At 37.6% G+C, this 18228-nt stretch overlaps 1 protein-coding gene across 2 annotated transcripts in view; it reads right to left on the reverse strand.

The window, feature by feature from the left end:
• Nucleotides 1-18228, reverse strand: part of LOC18421844 (QWRF motif-containing protein 2) — a 28050-nt gene that overhangs the window by 6787 nt on the left and 3035 nt on the right. For both annotated transcript variants that reach the window (XM_006826629.4, XM_088853475.1), the window contains exon 2: nt 11850-11969. In XM_006826629.4, the coding sequence (XP_006826692.2) occupies nt 11850-11969 (120 nt within the window). The remainder of the gene's footprint in view (nt 1-11849; nt 11970-18228) is intronic.

Genomic DNA, 18228 nt, shown 5'->3' on the forward strand with positions numbered 1-18228 from the left:
CTCTCGCCTTAAGATAGGCGCCTCACTGTCGGCAGGCCGAGGGTGGAAATGGGCCCTCGGCCAAGGGAAATTTAGGCATCCATTTAAGAGTTTGTTATCCGTTGGCTATCGATCTATGTATTCATGTACTATTCTTTTATTCTCTTCGCTAAAAGTATGCTAATACCAATGTGTGAAGGGCATGTCTGTCAGTTGAACAAGAATCAATTTTCATCTTTCCATGTATTATAATGGTATTTGAGATGAACCCCTTCTAAGGTTTTGTGCAGATCAGACTTCATATTTGCACGAAATCATGTTTTTATGTCACTGTAATGAAAACTAGATCTAGATATAGAACTGCATAGAATTTTCTTATGTACGATCCACCACTGCATGACCTAATAAATGGAAAAATGCATATATGTAATGTCAAACTGCCTAATGCATGAAACCCGAAAATGGAATCATATGAAATATTAATATGCCATAGGGAGAGCATGCGTCCTATATATATATATATATATATATATGTGCATATTGGTTCAGTTAAATCTCAGCAGCAAGAATGTCACAGTGAGGCAGTAATCTAGCTCGAATGCCATCAATCTTTTGTTCAATGTTCAAAAATTCAGCCGCCCAGCCACCTAGGCAGCCAAAAGGTCAAAATGCCTAAGAAGGCCTTAGACGAGCTTCCTAGGCATGGTGCGTCTGGGCGCTTGCCTTAAGGTAGGCACCTCATTGTAGGCAGGTTGGGGGAGAAAATAGGCCCTCGGCCAGGGGAAATTTGGGCATTCCCCCACCCCACCTCACCTCTCTTCCACCAAAAAAACAAAAAGAATGTGGACAAAACTGTTTTAGGGAGCATTCCAGCCCTCCAAAACCTCTTTTGTATATTTTAGAGAGATAGAGAGAGAGAAACTCTCCAAATACTAAGATTTTGAGATCTTTCTCAAGATCAAAAAAGTTTCAACATCTTTTAGTTTTTGCGAAATCAAAAGATATGCTTCTTGATACTTTTTTAAGCTTGGAGTGGTCATATAAGAGGACTTCTTGCGACCAAAGATCACCAGTTTGGGCCGATATCGGTCTCATTCTGAAAAGGTTAATGCATTACAATATTTGAATTAGGGTTTGATTTTTCTTTTTCTTATTTTATAGTGTGTAATGATTTGATGTTCCTTTTTTTTTACTCTTTTGTGATAATTTTACAGGCTTGTAGTTAAAAACTTGAAATATTTTGTGAATATTTCCCAATTTTGGCCTATATCAAATTTATTTCGAAAAGCTTAGTACATTACAATATTTGAATTAGGGTTTTTTTCTTCTTCTTTTTTTGTATATTGTGTTATGATTTGATACAATATTTGAATTAGGGTTTGATTTTTCTTTTTCTTATTTTATAATGTGTAATGATGTGATGTTCCTTTTTTTTATTCTTTTGTGATAATTTTACAGGCTTGAAGTTAAAAACTTGAAATATTTTGTGAATATTTCCCAATTTTGGCCTACATCAAATTTTTTTCGAAAAGCTTAGTGCATTACAATATTTGAATTAGGGTCTTTTTCTTCTTCTTTTTTTTGTATATTGTGTTATGATTTGATATCTTTTTATCTTTATTTAATATTTTTACATGTTTTGGTAGAAATATTATGTGATTATTTAACAGTTTGGGCTTATATTCTGTTAATAATTCGAAACTTCGATCTAAATTGGTATTTTGTGAATATTTTGATTGCAAAAACCAAATCTAAGCAGTATTAGTTATGTCTTATGAGATATTATGTGATTATTATTTAGATTGATATCATATTATGTGATTTTTGTTAGATTGATAACCCAAATATTATGTTATTCTTTATATTTCATTTGGCTTCCACATATTGTGAATTTCGTTTTTGATTGGTTTCCAGGTTGCACGTATTTTTATTGGTCTTTTCTAGTTTGTTTTGTTTACTTCATAGTCTTCACTTAAAACTTGAATTGTTTGTCTTTATTTTTCCCTTAATACTTTCATCTTGTGTTTTTCCAGGTTTGTTGATTGGGTGATATTGTGACTCTGTGAGTTGTGTTTGCAAATTCTAAGTCGCAACAATGACTTCAACTGGATCAAGTAAGCAACGTGATATGGGTTGGAAGAACGGACCTTATCCAAATCCCATTGACAAGAATAGGGTGGTGTGTAAGTTTTGTAAGAAATCATATAATGCTGGTATTAATAGATTAAAGAAACATTTAGCCAGCATCAGACAGGATGTGAACCCATGCACTTAGGAAAGAGATGTTAGAGCACTTGGAGGGGGTTAAAAACAAGAGAGGAGGTGAGGAAAAGACATGAAGAAATTGTCAGAAGTTTCGATGTTTATCTATTTTAGGAAGAAGAGGATACGTATGCCGAGGTCAGATCTTCTAGTACGCCAATGGAAGCCACGCATATGCGTAAGAGGCCTCAAAGAAGAGGGCCTATGGATTCTTACTTCCCCCCCCCCCCCCCCCCCCCCTTCCTGAGATTTTATCGCATGGAAGGGGGAAAACAAGTTTGGAGATCCACTTAAAAAAAAGAGGATATAGATAAGGTATCACAGTATGTAGCCAGATGGATCTGCCAAGCAAACATTTCTTTTAGTGGTATTAACTTGAAGAGCTTGCAGACAAGGTTGGAAGTAGTGGGTCAATTTGGGCTAGAGAATAGGGTTCCAACGGCTTATGAGTTTAAGGCGCTAACTTTTTGAAGACCCATAGGGACGCAGGGGGGACATACGGTTGCCTACTATGACTAAATGGTCGGAGTCATAGGAGAAATAGAAGCATTATGAATTTGATGATGAATTGTCCATTATGTACAATGTCCTTAAGATCTATTGATGCTTCTGACAATTCCATGATGCGACCTTCGTTTGTTATTTGGTGGACCAGTTAGTAGAGGAGTAGGGGTCGATAAAGTAGTCCACGTAGTGACTGATATTTACTCAAACCAATATTGGCAGCAGCTAGGTTATTGATGGCAAAGAGGCCGTGTCTTTTTTAATCGCCTTGCGTAACACACTATATAGACCTCATGCTTTAGACAATTGGTAATAGGAACTCGATGAGGACAATCATCAAAAAAGTGAAGACCATCACAATCTACATATACAGTCACACTCAGGTAAGAACATGAGTATACTAGCTTTGTTGTTACTTTTTTATTCTTTTGAATACATACATGTTATGTGATGCCATTGTAAGTTTATGACTCATGGAAATTTATGTTGATCAGGTCTTAGCCATGATGAGGAAGTTCACATAATGTTAAGACGTGAGAACTGGGGTGATTAGATTTGTCACCTCCTACTTGTCCTCGCAATCTTTGTATGGACAAAAGGAAAAGCTGAGGTTAATGTTTGCATTTGAGGATTGAATCAAGTCTAAGTGGGCCAAGAGATCTGATGGGAAAGTAGCAATAAAGATTGTCATGGACTCACAATACTGGAATAGGGTTCAGTATGACTTCTATGCTATTCGGCTATTACAAAAGGTACTCAAGATGGTTGATGCTGAGAAGGAACTGTGATGGGTCACATATATAAAGCCATGTAAGATGCCAAGGAAGAAATCAAGAAATATTTTGGGAATAATGAAGCTAAGTATGGAGAATATTTGTATACTATAGAAGACAAAAGGAACTACCAGCTTGAAAGGCCCCAACACTTAGCAAGATACTACCTTAACCCTGCTAACTTTTGTACTAATCATCAAATACATAGCCAGACTGAGTTCATGGAAGCAATCAACCAATGTGATATCAAACTCAACCCTGAACCTAACGTCCAAGACAAGGTCTCAATGGATTTCGAAAAGTATAGGTTCTCAATTGGGTCTCTTGGAAAGGTCTTGGCAATAAGGTAGAGGACCAAGTTATCTCCTAGTGAGCTTAGAACTTCTCATTTTGATTTCATGATTTGAGTATTAAAATCCAATTATACAGGCACCTTATGTAATACATTTACATTTATATAAAATAGTTGCATGGTGGACAAACCATGGGGCAAGCACCCCACATTTGTGCAAGATGACCATCTGTATATTGAATATGACTTATAGCTTGTCTGGATGTTAATGCAACTTCAACACATTTGAAATGGTAATAATACTTGCTTAGTGGTTAGCTAGTTACTTAGTTTAATAGTCACCTATATTATCTTTTTTCTAAATTTTAGTGTTCGTTCAACATTTATCTAATTAGTCCATATGAGGAACAAACTTAAGCAAAGGCGACTATATGACTTTGTCTTTGTTCAGTATAATCAAAACTTGTAGGAGCGTCATCAGGACCAGAGAAGCACAATGAAAGGGAGGCTATTGAAGTTGATGATATGGATGATACTAGCGAGTGGTCAGTTAATGCTGGGGAAGGTAAGGTGCTCCCTATAGGGGGCTTGACCTAGGGCCAAGTTCACGAGGTCACTGGGACACCATTAAGCCATGTGCGGACCACTCGATCTCAATCTCAAAGCCAAATGAAGGAGAAAGGAAAGGGGAACAAGAAGGGGAAGAGGTTAACGAGATTAAGAGAGGATGAAGCAGATTCAAATGAGAAAAGGGATAATGCTCAATATGTTGAGAAGGGGGATGTCTGATGATGATGGCATCATCACCAGATTCTATTCGGGGTGGTGATGATATTGAATTGTCATTTTAAATTATTGGGTAGTACATTACATGTGGGCATCATGCTTTGAGTCTTTGAGTTTTGATGGTTACTTTATCAATTTATCCAATATTTGTTGCCATTTGATGATTTTTGTGTCTCTGTAATTATTTATGTTTTATTTTTAGGGGTTTTGGGGCCCCCTTAAAACGCCTTAAGATCCCTAGCAGGGCCTAGACCCCTATACTAAGAACTCCTTAGGGGCCTAGCCTGTCGTTGTTCCTAGGTGCTCGCCTAATCAGCCAGGACCCCAAACTGCCTAGGCAAGCGAATCCAACTTTTTGAACAATGGTCTTCCCAATGGAAAATAATTTATTCCTGCCAATGTTTATTATGAATCTTCAGCAATATTGTTGGGAATAGCTTCCACATAATGAATATAAAGCCTAGACCATGTCAATGAATCCAAGTTGTATTACAAATCGTGGTGGATATGTTAGCCCTTAAGACACCAAAGAGACTCAACACCCATATCGTTTTCTTGATAAGTAACATTCCAATGGCCCTTGATAGAGCGGAATGGTGGAACAAGATTCGTGTAGCCAACCCCAAAGAGTTTGGATAAAGTTCGGATGCTGATGATTATGACGATGAAAAATATTCAATGAAATTTATAGAACATATACATCTAGTTGCATCCTAGGATGCAGATAGACAACAATTCCATACATTTTAGAGAAGAGAAGAGAAGCGGCGGAAATGAAAAATGAAAAATAAACACTGTCATCTCTCAATCAAGTGGATCCGTCTCTCCAACAAAGAGGTCAGGCAACCCCACCCTCATTTTTGCTAAGCGATCGGCATTTTCATTCTACTTCTCTCCAAATATGGTGAAATGATATATCTCCCTTTGACGAGGTCGACAATAACCTCTAGATAATCTGCCAATCTCAAAGCGACCTTATTTCCTTGCCGAGCACATCTATCAACATTAAGATAGTCTCTATCCGTTATAAATTCATCTAAAAGAATCGAAAGAAGATTCACAATCCATTCACTAATCCTCGCAATTTAGCCCCTGTTGCATCACCAACCCCCACCAAATTGACAAACACTCAATGAACGTTTCCAGCTGAATCTTTAAAACTATCGCTAATCCTAGATTGATGAGGGCTACCAACAGTGTTTCAAAAAGCAGACGCCCAAGTGCCTAGGTGGCCGCCTAGGCGGTCCAGGGGGCCTGGGCGCATCGCCCAAGCCTAGGCGACAAAAAAAGGCAGAAATCCCTGGGCACCCGCCTAGGCGCCCACCCAGGTGACTGTCGAGCACCTAGCCCTGGGCGGCCGCCCTGGGACTGCGCCCCGTCTAGAGGCAGGAAACAATTTCGGTAGGGGCATTTTTTGTCTATATTTTTATACTAAGGGGCCAAATTTGTTGTTTTTAGGTTTATTTGTAACCTAAAACATATTAGAGACCATTTTAGAGAAAAAAACCTCAAAAAACTAATCTTTGGTGATTTCTTTAGGATGGTAGGGTTTCTCAAAGTTATGAGAAATTGATCAAAACATTACCCATGGATATTGGATTTAATTTTTGATGTTTTATAAATCTATTTAAGGGTTTTTTAGAAGATTTTCAGTCCTTAGAAGCATCTTTGAGGTGAAAATTTGGAGATCGAGCAATCAAAGTACGTGATTTTTTTTTGTAAATTTTAAACTTTAATTGGATATGGACCGACTTATGGCTATGTTTATGGAGTGTGTGCTAATGTGTAGTATTTTTGAATTTTGATGTGCCCTAAATACCTAATTCTTATACTTTATACAATATACAGTTATACTTATACTGTTAAAGACTATAGAGTCCTTTTTGTCTCTACTAGGCCACCCAGGTTCTGGGAGCCCGCCTAGGCGCTGGGCGGCCTGGACCCCCCAGGCCGCCTAGGACACACCTTGCGCTTTTTGAAACATTGGTTACCAATCTAGCTTCGATCCAAATTCAGCTTAAGTGCTCCTAGTTGGAGGGATTATTTCTTCTCTTTTCATTGTGGGGAGGAGGGTTTCCATTTTGTAACAATATGCTAAACTCTACAGCTGTGAGACCAACTTTGCTCTATGGGGCGGAATGTTGGGCGGTCAAAAAACAATATACCGATAGAATGAGTGTAGCGGAGATGAGGATGTTGAGATGGATAAGTGACAAGACAAGAAGGGATAGAATTTGAAATAAATATATTCGGAAAAATTTAGGTGTGGCACCAAGAAGTGATAAGATGCGAGAAAATAGACTTAGGTGGAATGGTCATGTGTGGTGTAGACCAAGTATAATACCTGCTAGGAGTTGCGAGTTGGATATACCCATAGAATGTGTGTAGCAGGGATGAGGATGTTGAGAAGGATAAGTGGCAAGACAAGAAGGGGTAGAATTCGAAATGAATACATTCGAAAAATTTTAGGTGTGGAACTAAAAGGCGATAAGATGCGAGAGAGTAGACTTAGGTGGGCTGACCATGTGTGGCGCAAATCCAGTACAATATTTGTTAGGAGTTGCGAGTTAATTCAAGTAGGAGGCTCAAAAGAGGCAAGGGGTAGAACCAAAAGGACATGGTTGGAAGTAGTGAGAAAAGATATGGGGACTTATGACCTCACTAAGGGTATGGCCCTTAATAGAGCAGAATGACAGGCCACAATTTGTGTAGCCAACTCGAATTAGTTGGGAAAAGGGTTTGATGAAGATGATGATGTTGAACTCTACCATCTCAGAGAAGAACCAAATTCGAACCCCTTACCATATCTCTGGTTCTAAACCTTAGAACTCCTCTATTACAACCATCCACAGATAACTTAGTTCCACAACTGATAAAATGTTCAAGAAAATGGAAACGGGTGCCCAAGCAATTGGGGTATGGGGCTGAGCAGACACTGAAGAAAAGAAAAAAGAGGGCGTTTATGATTTGCATTATATATATATATATATATAAAATAAAGTGAAACATAATCAAATATATATTATAAATTTATTATTTTGCATTATAAATTATAGACAGCCGTATATATATATATATATATATATATATATATATATATATATATATATATATATATATATATATATATAGAGCCATACATAGAATGATATTTTTAAACATATCCATAAATATATTATAATCACAAAAAACTAGCAAACTAAGGGGAAAAACAACACTTCATGAAGCTTCATCATTAATGTAAAGCCAAACTTCAAAAATAAAGACATGAAAATGAAAAAAAAAAAGTATAACATAACGCAATACTCACAATAAATATGAAACCCTAAACATAAACAATTGAATAATAACCTTTCAAAAACCAATAGTAGGCTTGAATCGGTCACTTTTGGTTGCCAAAAGCTCAATTTTTCAACCTCCTTAATTCCTAGAAAATTGGAATGTATTTCCATTTTGCAAGAAATCAAAACCTACAATTGTAATCCTTAAAAAAATTCATTTTGAACAGAAAAATTGATTTTTTTGAAGGAAAAATAGGGTTGTTTAGGGTTTTGGGGGGCCAAAATGCCCCCAAATACAATTTCCCCCCTTTCTAGGGGGGGAAAGGACATTTTTACCCATTTGATGAGGCCTATTTTCAGGCCTCACCAAAAGGGCCATGGATGCCGGAGCACCCGCCCAAGGCCACCATACCACACTGGGCCGAATAGTCCCAATGCGGGGCGGTGATGCCTTCCATCTTCTTGGGCAGCCAACATTTGAACATCAGCGGATAACATAGTGCCGTTAAGCTTGAGTATCTCTCTTTCTTTCCAAATGCTCCTTACTAGCAGAACGAAGAACAGCCTCCACCAAGTCCTCACTTTTTGGAGGACATGCTTCATCCCGTCTAGAGCTCCCTTACCGAGATGGGCATCGCCCAATTGATCCCAAAAAGTTCCACAAAAAACATCCCAAAGCATCCTAGTGAAGGGACAATGAATGGACATATAGTCTACCAAATCTGCAGGATCCAGGCATAAAACATATATTTGAAACTAGATTTATCGATCCAGGAGACGGTCAAATTTTAGGGCTATGCCAAGCATCACCAACCGACCAAAAGTGAGGGATCATGGGGTAGCCAGAACTCACCAAATTGAGCATGCAATGGAATCATTAACACTGCAATCGCAAACAATAATAATGAAAAAGAAGTTAAATTAAGTTGGTCAATGAGCACGAGGACCAGACAATCTTGTCTCCTCTGTAAGATGCGAAGAAATCTGATTCCAACTCCAAGAGAAGCAAACAGAAAGGCTCCCAACTCCTTATCCCAAAGACTCCTCTCCTTTCCACTCACACGAAGCAGTCCGGAACCTTTACTTGGGAGCCAAGGGCAATTGCCATTACAGTACAAAAATGAGTTTCTTGATGCTGGATCGCACCCCAGAGATCAGCTATAATCTAACTCTACTCCCCTCGACCACCCTAAACCTAATGCACTTATGAAAGTAATCAATGACCGACCAAATTACCTTCCACGCTCCAGACTCTCTATAAAATCAATCCAAATTCCTAACTGCACACCCTCCTCCATCCCTCCCATACTTTGAACTGCCGCCTTTGTTGCAATCTGAGAAATCTCTTTCCCCAACAAAGCCTTAGTCATTAGTCATCAGAGCCTTTTTCCAACTATTTGGGCCATTCATTTTATTAAAAAGGAATCACAGCTCTCCTGTCAAAAAAAGAATCCCCAATAATAAGGACAAGCATTTATATCTCTCCCACAAGAAAAGGAAACCATACATTTTTCTCTTTCCTTTCTTTAAATGTAACCTACATTTAGCCTTTTAATCTGAATCTCCTAAAGCCAATAACATGTCAATGAGTCTATACTATGTCATTAATCGTGGCAAATATGTTTGGTCCTTATGACGTCAAAGTGAATCACGGCCTTTGGTTTTCTTTTTCTTTAAAAGGAATCAGAACTCTCCAAAAAAAAAAGGAGACCTCCTAGTAAATAAGAAGAGGAATTTATCTCAGATCCATTTTTTTCTCTCCTCTGAGTCCTTCTCTAGTTGTAATCCTAAATTTAGCTTTCCATCCATATCTCCCAAGTCCCCATTTGGACATCCTGATCGCCATATCCAAGCTTAACTTTAGTTGCCTTTACAAGCTATCTTGAAAATAGGCTCACTTCAACGGTCATAATCAAGTGGAAAAAAATCCAAGTTTTTAAAGTTGGTGATAGCAGAGGTTTCTTTTTCTTTTATCCTTTAGGCCAAAATGGGGCCTATCAGATGCATGTTCTCAATATGAGAAGGGTTCAATTCCTTATTTTGCACCAAGGATAGTGGCATGCCATCCACTCAGGTGCAAGAATAAGGCATTTTTTTCCTACAGCTGAAAAGGTTGACGTCCAATCAGGGTCTAAGACTAAAAGCTGAAGGGCCTAGGTCTAAGCTGAATCTATACCCCCACCCTACCTCGCTTCTTCCCTCGTATAAAAATGCAAATGAAGAGATACAAAATTACAAACAATAATACCATATATCTGAAGGAGATATGCCTAAACTTAAGGTATATGATGTACCAAAAATACATTGTAACCACCATAGAGATAAATGACATACCTCTAACTAAAAACAACATGATATGCATCACATTTACTGAATGTGCTGTAATGCATGTACAGCTTTTAAGAGATGGTCAAATTGCTCAATTTAAAGAAATATAAAAGGAATCATTTGTAACCAGCTCCCATTACATTATCTCAAGCACAAAAGGAAAATACAGGTATGTTCATCCATAGCCACCATGGTCCAAGAAGTGCCAAAAGTTTATTCAATATGTTTCCGAAATAAACCATTACTAGAATATCAAAAGAAAATGCAAGCAAGAAACATAATCGTGACCAATGAATGAAAATGCAGCCGCCTAGGCGGCCTATTTTCAAAAACACTTAGTTGTGGGCAAGGCAGCAATGCTCTAGGCAGGTCCATCTAGGCACCTGCCTAGACGGCGTAACGCCTAATGGTGGAAAATGTCACTCGGGCAATGTCTAAAATTGTCATTTTACCCCCTTGAAAGGGGGGAAAGGGCTTTGTGGGCCATTCTTGCCCCCAAAAATATTTTTAATGAAGTTTAGAATGAGAAAAAACTTGAAAAAGAAAGATTTGAAGATTTGGAGAGAGATCAAAAAAATTTTCGACCTCCTCGAATGGTCATGAAATTAAAGTATATTCATTCCCATATTTTTTTTAGGCTTAATAGTGGTTATAAAAGAGGAGATTTGGGAACCCAAACATTTCAGTTTAGCACGATATCGATTCCACTTCAAGAAGGTTGGTATATTTCAATAATTTTTATTAGGTTATGTATTTTTTATTTCCGCAATGTCTAATGATGTTATTCTTTGCCATTTGTATTTTTTTTTGTCATACTTTGTCATATATATTTGATATGTTATTGTCTATTTAGATTATTATTTTCCCATTTTGATATATAGTTTGGGTTTTTGGGAAAACAATTCAATAAAAAAGTCCATTGCCCCGAATGAATATTGTTTTTTACTTCTTTTTTTTAGTTTCATACACGAATTTACTTGTATGATTCATAAACCATAACTTTTCTCCCCATAATTTTTTTTATTAGTTAGTTTAACAATTACTTAATGCTACTTATTAAATAATTGCATGTGCAATATGTTTTTTCGATTTTGTGTTATATCATTGCAATTTTGATGTGTTTATTTTTTGGCTGGCTTAATAAGAACTTAATATATTAAAGGGTCGATGTAACTATTATTTTGTGATTTGCATAACTTATTTTTTGACTTGTGATTTGCGAGATTTAAAGGACATCTCGAGTTGATTTTATCTTCTAATGTTGCTTTTGAGTTTTAATTATTTCAGTTACAGGCTAAAATCGTAAATGTTTATGTTTGATACGTACTTCTGACTTCTTAACAATATATAAAGTACAAAACTTATTAAATAAAGAAAAGATAAATTCTACATACAATAAAATGGGGGGAGGTGTGGGGGGTCCAACATTAAAAAAAAAAGTCAACACAAGTCGCATTTGTGTCTGGGCGGCCGCCTTAGCGCCTAGGCAACCACAGGCAGCCACCTGGGCGTTTTTTAACCTTGATCATGACAATGATTTTCAGATTTGAAAGTTATCTAATTTCCAAAACAGTAGGCATGAAAAGAAGATAACAGTACTAGATAAAGATAGGAAGGATATAAAAAGGAAAGCTGCAGACTCACATGCCCCTTTAAGATGAAAATTAGCTTTGTTTTCTGCCTCATCTGTTGTAGTCCAATTCTTCTTAAGGTGACAGAATCACGGAGTTCTGAAGTTGTCAGCCATGCATTATATAAGAGTTTCTGTAAAAACAAAACGAACATTTAAAAGACAAAACAACCACTTCTCAACAACTGAAAAAAAACAATTCGGAAACTGGCCAGAGAAATTTAAGATGCACAAGCAGTGTGATATTTATATGGCAGTCCTTGAATACACACATCCGAGAGAGAGAGATCTAGGAATGTGCTCTCAACAAGCTCGAATAGCTTACAACCAGTGACTCGAATTGTATATTATGGATGATTCATTGTACAATTAAGCTATTAATTTTGTCAGCATGCTTTCAAGGTCTTACTTGATAATGTTCGACAGCAGAGCAAAGTATAAAATATAGAAGTCCTCTAATTATGCTGATAAGATCAAATATCCTACCAACCATTTGCCTCTTATGAGTTTTTTCATCTGAACAATGACCATGCTTATATCCATAAAATCGAACCCGTAGCTTGGGGGCAACAGAATTTAGTGCCTCGGAAATGTTAGAAAAAATTTGTAAACTTTTCTGCATATAGTTATTCAAATTGTTTATCCATCGAAACAATGAAACATTAAAAAATAAAGCTAGTCTCACTAAAAAGTAAAGCTAGTCTCACCTAGAAAGTCTCTTCTCCTAAGTACTTGAGAAACCTAATAATCTCCAGTCAAGAATCTATCGAGCTCTTGTTCTTTTCTTTCAGAACTTATCGACATAAGATTCATGAATTTCGTCTGCTTGTCTATTCCCTCCCTTGAATGGATCTTCGTGGAAGCAGGTTTTCTCCATTACACAGGAATGCACACAGACACGTATGCATAGACATGAGAGTATTCTCCTTGTTGCTCTCATAGTTGTTGGGATCCAGAGCGAGAGTGGGGGACCATTAAATGCTAGAAGATCCCGAATTTTTGGAGATCAAGATCCCGACCTTTTGGGGATCTTGATCCCGACTTTTAGGAATCTTGATCCCAAACTTTTGCGGATCTTGCTCCCAACCTTGAAGAGAATGTAGAGTTTAGGACTATATAAACTCTTTAAAATAGGGACCTCTATTTATAATCAGTAAGCAACAATTATATTCGAAGTATAGTATTGTTGCTTGCTGCCTATAAATTAAGAAAATCATTAATCTGGTAGTTATGTTAGTCTTGAAGTTGGAACCGAGAACCTAACAGTAGGAATCAAGATCCCTAAAAGTGGGGATCGAGATCCCAAAGTTTAAAAACAGAGATCCCTTGAAGATCCTTTTCTCGGAATGTTGGAGTGAGATTCTAGAGCAGAATTGCCACCTATGTGGAAGAGCCTTGACTTTATGGGAATATCCAATGAAGATATCTTCCCACCTATTCCTAGACTGGACCAGGGAGTCAGCTAAGTCATTCGTTGTCCTAGGGATGTGCTGGAAGGTCACTGTTTTCCAAAAAAGTATATACCATACTTCATGATGTCAGCAAAGCAAAGTACATTTAGAGTGTTTTATTGCCCAAAAGAGATTGGTCTAAAATTTTAAGGCCAATGAGAAGTACAATCACTTCTGGGATGTTCACATCACCCTAGCCTATTGGACCTGGGAACTCTATTTTGGGGATGCCCAAGTGTTCTCTGATCGCTAGCCCAATCCCAGATGGGCCAGGGTTTCCCAATCAGCTTCCATCAAAGTTTAATCTAAATGTGCAAATGGGGATTTATCCATGAAGTACGTTTAGATGTCTCCAGTACTCAACTTTGGCAACCACCTTCCCCTCCCAAATCAAATCTTGAGCCTGGAAATAATGGAACTCCTTTCTCACCAGACCGAACATAAGAAGGTTCCCTATCCTTCCACCTAATCATTCCTGAATGTTTCCACAAAATACTCATTTGTTTATTGATTTCTTCCTGGTCAAATGGCCCAAAAAATAGCTACAGTGCTGAGTAGCCAATGTGTTTCACCTATATGAGAGAAGAGGCAGAATCTCCAATTAGATATGACTTCAACCACCAAAGATGGAAAGACCAATCAGGCCCCGAAAGACATGGAATCTGATCCTACATTACCAAGCAAAGGAGCAATGGATCAACAGATGCTTAAATGATTCTCTGGCTTTCCAACATATGAAGTATATGTTTTCAATTTCCACTCCTCTATGGTGAAGTTGGTCCCAGTTTAGAACCTTCTTAAGTAACACAAGCCAGCAAAACCATAGGAGTCAGGTGGGGCAGCAAACTCAGTACCAAACGGCCTTTGGAATGTGCCATTGTGGTCTGTGAGAGGAACATGATTTGTACTCCCTGGATCGCGTTTCCGGATGGGTTTATCATCCCCATGCCTAGACATACAAGTCGTACGGAGGCATTCTACACAGATCCTCAATCTCTTGCTCATCCAGACTCCATGCAACTATTCCATATCGTCTGTCATAGCAATCATGTACTTGCCTCTCCTGATCTAAGGCTACTTCAGCAAGTCTGGGGGAATCTTTTGTTGCTGAAGCATCACCGTCAAGTACCACGTTCATGCAAGTAAGTCATCCATGTGAAGTAGAACAATAGATCTAGGCCAGTCCACCTCGGGCTATCATTTAGAACAACTCTGTCTAGTATATGTATAATTGAAATAAAACAAAACACATATATAAGGAATTGAAGGATACATGGATACAAAGGAATGCCAATCAAGATACTATAGTTTATATACATCGAATCAGGTGACAAATAGATAAAAATATGAAACTCACTTATGCCACCTTACTCATGGCATCTTCTGAATTATTAATATTCTTCTTTTTTTTTGGGTAATTTATTAATATTATTTCCACTACCATACAAATGCCAATCGAATTGATGGATTCCTTCTTTTATGCTGAAGACAAAGATGGAGAAATTTGCATGCATATAGAGAAGGTGATAATTAGACAGACATCCTTGCAAAGAAAGTCATTGGCAAAGATGATATTCAAGAAGGCCTTATGCTAAATATTGATGTTTTATTTTCTGACCACTTTATTTGTTAGTCTTATTTGACCATTGCAATTATTCATTTTTATGAGGGGTCCACCAAAACTCATCCATTCACTCAAATCTTGTAGAAGTATGTATATAATTATATCACCATGAGGATGCATCCAATGAATTACCTTATTTATGTTTTCCTAATTTGCCTGTTATCAAATTGTCAAAGTTTATCTATTATTGAGACTATTCTCCTGAAATGGAAAAGAAGAAGTGAAGCAAGAACTTTAGGGAGCTCAAGCCTGCGAGCCTCACCTTGTCACCAGGCGACTCATAAAAAACAATATAACACTAAAACCTCAACTCCCCTTGGGCAAACTGCTTTCACATCACTCATAGCAACCTTAGTAACTTCATATAGTACTATCTCTGCTACAGTCACTACAGCATCCAATCCAATTGCCCACTGATAAAAAAACATATCAAACAAATATTCATATATCCATGTCTGGTGAACTCAGGAATAACTAAATTCTAATTTCTGTAAACTTTGATCTATAGTTGACCACTAAAATTAAGGAACCGTTAGTGGGCTTCACATACTTGCCATGCTCAGACTACAGCAACGTCAGAGAAAACACGAGGTAGAGCCTAGGAGGCCAGTCACTATCAACCAATTTTAAAACTTTCACATAGAGCAGAAATACTTTCATTGAGTACACTACAGTCTCCAAAAGTCTTAGAGACAAGACTATATCACATGCCTTCTTTCCTTTAACACACCTGGACCACTTGCATCTAGACCACTATTATGAAGTGAACACTAATCTCAATTAGGTTTTCTTCTCCGATCTACTATGTAGACTTAAAGAAGTGGCAAATCTCGTTACCCAGGGCATCGTTAAATCCCTCTTCTCAACGAACTTTTGCATCATGCTAATGGTAAGGGCGATGTTCCAAGAAATGGCCCGCCAAGCACCTAGGCGACTGCCTAAGCACCCAAGGGGCCCAAGCTGTGTCGCCTACACTTGGGCACCCATTTTAGACGTAAGTTCCAGGCCATCCGCCGAGAGATGCTAGGCGGGCACCCAAGTTCCACCATTGACATGAGGGGAATTTGATTTTGGTAGGGCATTTTGGGTCATCTTGATCCATAGAAACAGGCAAAAAGAGAACGGGTGGTGGTAGTATTATAAAACCCACCCCTCCCCATCACCCCGAAAAAACAAAAAGGTGAAATAAAGCCCGAGAAAATTTGGAAATAAATCCATTTTGGGGTTCTTTTTGTTTTTTTCCAAAACAAGAAAATTTCGAAAACTTTGAAGAAACATCCAAAACCTTATCGTATTTTAATATTTATGTTAATACTTAAATTCAACAACTTACGTTTAAAATGTAGTGTGCATTAGATTTATGAATCATTACAAATCACAATTTTGAGTTTGTGAGTTAGTTGCTCAAAATTTTCAATGATATGTACATGCTTGAACATTCATGCACATATATTTGCAAAAAAAAGTTCGAATACATATAAATGCATAAATATACATAATTGACAGACACACACACACACACACACACTATATATATATATATATATATATATATATATATATATATATATATATATATATATATATATGCTTATGTTTGTGTTTGGACAGCAAATGTATGCATATATCTCTCTATATTAAAGCTCAGGGAGCCTGAGGTTGTGGGTGGCCGTCTAGGCACTAGGATCCTAGACCACCTTGGGCACCTAGGGCCCCCTAGCGTTTTCTAGAACCTTGGGTAAGGGTGTGTATAAATGAACACTAACACGGTCTTAGCATCATTAAGGTGTACCTTTTACCCTACGCATTACACCAAGAGCCTCAAGTAGGAGGTCTATGCAGTGTGTTGCATATGGTATACAAAATATACGAGGCTGCTCCTTAGCCATAGCCAAATTGGCTACATCACTATCAATTAAGACTTGCATAACATGCTCTTCCCCAACCTCCTCAATACCCTTGTTAAACAAAGAAAAAAATGAATTGGGCATCATTTATAGCATCAGATACATCAATAGACCTCAAAAATATTGTCACCAAAGGACAATTCAGCATTAGGTACATCACATTCCTACTCTTATCCCTCAATGTATATGTCATTGCAACCCCATTTTGAACCTACATATCCTTATGGGTCTTGAGGTATTGCTTTGTGAGCTGTACCTCTAAAGCAATGGCTCCTTAAGATCATATGGGGTTAGGCCCTTTAACCATAACCCAAATTATTGCTTCCAATAGTTTATGGAATTGTGCAAGATAGGAACATTAAAAGCAGTACCCGCCTGATAAAAAGGCAGCAATATATTGTTTCACTCTCGGGCCTAATCTTCCTTCTTGAACATATTTTCTATTGTTACTTTCTTTTTCCCTTTCTCTATTGTGGCCTTGGGATTTTTTTTTATTTTTTATTTTTTTTGTTGTTTGGGGGGGAAATAGGTATCAATTGAGCCCATACGAGGCTTCTTCAACCAATCCTCTCATAGAACTTCGAGAGGAACCGCACTTCTATTTTCGCTTCATCATCATCATTATTACTAAAACCATTCACCAGTGCCCTCAACTCTGCCATACTTGCCACTTTTGCCACCTTCGTCCTCTTTTCAGCAACGACATTGTCAAGAATCTCCTTCATAACTTCTATTGGAACTTCCTTACATGGAGGCAATATCCCCCCAATACCAGCAAGGTGTTTTTTTAAATCTATTAATCCTTGCATTTGTATTGTTACCACAAAATTTGCACAAGATTTTGTTCATATAATTTTTATCAGGGAAAAACTTATATTTCCATTCCAGAGCTCCTTTCCTATTAGAACCCATGGAAGTCATTTGGAGAAAAGGAAAAATCTCAAATATGAAGATAGAAAACTAACCTTTGTTGCTCAATCTTCAGACTTTGAAGTTTTTGATAATATAAACCTCTAAATCACCCTAAAATTCTGTTAATAACTTCTCATAGTGCTTCATGATGAGTCCAATAAAAAAAAGTAAAATGAGATGATTTCTCAAGCCTGTAAAATTTTATTGATCTAAAAAAAAAATAGAAATCTCTCTTTTTTCTTTTAAGGATTTTTGGGTATGAAAGGCTCAAAGAAGGCTTGAAAGTTGGAATACTCCCATCCTTTTTCCCCCTTAAAAAGGGAAAAAGAGTAAATAAAAAGCCCTTGCTCGAGGGAATTTTCCGCCCTTGGTCGAGGGTGCGATCTGCATGCCCACCCGAGTTTGGGTGCTGGGTGGACAGCCAGCCCAAAAAGGGCTGCATATGCCCAGGCGGGGCGGAGCGACGCCTAGGAGGAAGTAGTCCTCTTTTTGTTTCATT

This window comes from Amborella trichopoda, chromosome 12 (assembly GCF_054954075.1).
Source record: "Amborella trichopoda isolate Santa Cruz 75 chromosome 12, AtrichopodaSantaCruz75HAP2 v2.0, whole genome shotgun sequence".
NCBI lineage: Eukaryota > Viridiplantae > Streptophyta > Magnoliopsida > Amborellales > Amborellaceae > Amborella > Amborella trichopoda.